Source organism: Emiliania huxleyi, assembly GCF_000372725.1.
Source record: "Emiliania huxleyi CCMP1516 unplaced genomic scaffold EMIHUscaffold_2352, whole genome shotgun sequence".
Taxonomy (NCBI): domain Eukaryota; phylum Haptophyta; order Isochrysidales; family Noelaerhabdaceae; genus Emiliania; species Emiliania huxleyi.
Genome location: NW_005200288.1, coordinates 1 through 2726, shown reverse-complemented (window position 1 = coordinate 2726; position 2726 = coordinate 1). Strand labels below are relative to the sequence as shown.

The 2726-nt window shown below is 63.8% G+C and overlaps 2 protein-coding genes across 2 annotated transcripts; both read right to left on the bottom strand.

Annotated features, from left to right (window-relative positions):
- Positions 1-2076: 2076 nt before the first annotated feature.
- On the bottom strand, positions 2077-2328 carry EMIHUDRAFT_50512 (putative ABC transporter; the record flags this gene model as incomplete). Its single annotated transcript, XM_005779142.1, has 1 exon — positions 2077-2328. A coding segment is annotated over one exon (252 nt), but the record flags the coding sequence as incomplete, so codon positions are not given.
- Positions 2329-2352: 24 nt separating this feature from the next.
- On the bottom strand, positions 2353-2691 carry EMIHUDRAFT_60513 (putative ABC transporter; the record flags this gene model as incomplete). The annotated part of the gene is made up of 1 exon (XM_005779141.1): positions 2353-2691. A coding segment is annotated over one exon (339 nt), but the record flags the coding sequence as incomplete, so codon positions are not given.
- Positions 2692-2726: the final 35 nt, after the last annotated feature.

The following is a 2726-nucleotide window of genomic DNA, read 5'->3' as shown; positions in this document are numbered from 1 at the left end:
CGCTGCGTGTGCTTAATTTATCGTTTATCTCTTCGTGGACAACAGGGAGCAGCCTGAGCTGGTGGCCGTGTGCGAGGAGCGCGGCATCGAGCTCGGCTGAGCCTCTCCAGCCCCGGCCGGGCGGCAAGGGCGCGGGGCCCGGCGGGACCGCCGCGCGAGCAAGGCAGAGAGCAACAGACCCTGCGGCTGCGGAGCACGACGCACAGCGGCGGTGGGGGGGGGGTGTCTGCGTCTCTCGGCGCGCTTCGGCCGCTTGGGACAAGAGCGTCGGAGCGGGCAAGAGGGCGGGGGAGGGGGAAGTGGGGTCAGGGTCTGGTTGGGCGAAAGACACACGGGGGAATAGATGATGCAGACCGGGGACATCGATGGCCATTCGGATTGGCGTGTTGCACGTTATAGTGCACGTGTGACTGTGAGCACCGCCGCGGGGGGTCCGGGGAAAGCGGTTTGGGGAGGGGTGTCGATTTGCACAAACGGGACACCTGAATCTTTTGTTTTAGTCAGCTAGCTTACGCTTTATGGCGCATCCACTGGGCCGTCTGGGCGCTGGGGCCGCGCTCTCCCCACTCCCGGTCTCAATCCCCACAGACCCCACCATCCCGTCGGACGGGCCTGCGTAGACAGTAAAACACGTAACCACACTCAGAGCTCCACACTAGCCGGTATAGGCGAGCCCCGGAGGCCTCACCGTCACCGCTCGCGGCGGAGCCGAGAGAGAGATTTTTATTAACCAAACAACTCTAACACTCACACGTTTGTTGTTGTTGTCGGAGCCGACGGCGGAGCCACGGGCCGGTGCGACCTTTTGGGGGCCCATGAGCTCGCCGGGACGACGCCGATGGCTCGGCGCGCCTCTTCCCGCCAGCGTTAAACGGCCTACACACAGGGGCGAGGGGGGGGGAGACGGAACTGAGCCCTAGGTTCGTGATCCCGTCGCCGGCAGGTCGCCGGCAAGGGCTGGGACAGGGGCGGCAAGCGACGGGCGGGTCCGCGACCTTTTGAGCGCCCATGAGTTGTTGTAGAGATTTCACGTTGTAGAGCGCCTCTACATCGCTCTACAACGGAGGCAGTTCGTCACGCGGTGGATGTAGAGCTCTACAGCTCTACATTGCTCTACAGCGCTCCAGAGCGCTCTACATCTCTACAGCTCTACAGCGCTCTACACTCTACATCCTCTACACCCTCCCTCAGCATCGGCGTCGCCGCGCGAGCGGCGCCGCCACTGCGCTTGTGAGTCCGATGCGCGAACGAGTCTTATCGCGAGTAGAGTCGTTACGCGTTTTCCTTCACACTTGTTTTATTTTCAGAAGCGTCATTGCGGACGTCTTACTCTGTACGCGAGGTCTCAGAGGCGCACACGCCCTGTCCCAGCTCCCCCACTCCTCACACTGGGTTTGCAGTGCGCGGCCTCGCCACCTCCCTACCAGGGCAAACCCCCTCTCTCCCCCTAGGTGCTGCACTTGACGTCCATAGAAGGCGCGCGGCAGAGGCGGGAGGGAGGCGGGGAGAATCTAGCTCGCTCTGGCAGGGAGGCAAGGGTGTGACAGAGTGCTTGGGTGAGAACAGGCGGAGTGTGTGTGCCTGTAAGGTACGCGATTGGGAGAGCACTTGTGACGAGGCACGGTTAGGCGAGTGGCGGGGATACTCTAGGAATGCGACCCGCACATTCTAAAAAAAATTGTTCCAGTCTTAGCAAGCAAAAAGGAGCACACACGACTTAGCAAGTCCGCACCAGCGACTGCCACTTCTTTCCCCGCTTCTTTCTTTCTGACGCAGTTTGTGTGGTCTGCAGGACAGTTTGTCGGAGCTCTCTTTCCATGAAAAGTGTACACTGCTTCCCCGCGGCATGGGCACTGTACGGAATGCTTCCCCGCGGCATGGACACTGTACGGAAATATACGTACGTGGGCTGGCTACTTGCCGGGTCGCTCGCCAGCCGAGGGCCGCGCATGCCTGATATCGCCGATGCCAGAGCGCCACCTCTTCACGCGACGGCGGCGAGGTGGAGCCTCCCTCGCCACTGGCACCCTAGCTGGCACCGGCACCGGCGTGGCCAAGAGGCGCGGCGTGCTCTCACTGCTGTGCCTCCCACAGGGCGAGGTAGGTGCCGCCCAGCTCGAGCAGCTCCTCGTGCGACCCTTGTTCGATGACCGCGCCCTTGCGCAGCACGGCGATCTTGTCCGCGTTCTTGATTGTCGAGAGGCGGTGTGCAATGGTGACCGTCGTCCGCTTGTGCTGCGACACGATACTGTCCAGCGCCGCCTGCACCACCCGCTCGCTCTCATTGTCCAGCGCCGACGTCGCCTCGTCCAGCAGCAGCACCGCCGGCTTGCGAACAATGGCGCGAGCAATCGCCACCCGCTGCTTCTGGCCGCCCGAAAGCATGCCTCCGCGGAGACCCACCTGCGTGGCGTAGCCGTCGGGCAGGCTGTCCATCACAAAGCCGTGCGCGTTCGCCGCCCGCGCCGCCTCCTCGATCTCGTCTTGCGAGGCGCCCTCCTTGCCGTAGCCAATGTTCTCCGCGACGGTGCCCTCGAAGAGCACCGGCTCCTGCCCCACCAGCCCAAGCTGGGAGCGGAGCCAGCGCAGGTTGAGCGTGCGGATGTCGACACCGTCGAGGGTGATCGCGCCGCGCTGCGGGTCGTAGAAGCGCTCGAGCAGCGCGACGAGAGTCGACTTGCCGCTGCCGGACGGGCCGCACAGCGCCACCGTCTGCCCCGCGCCGA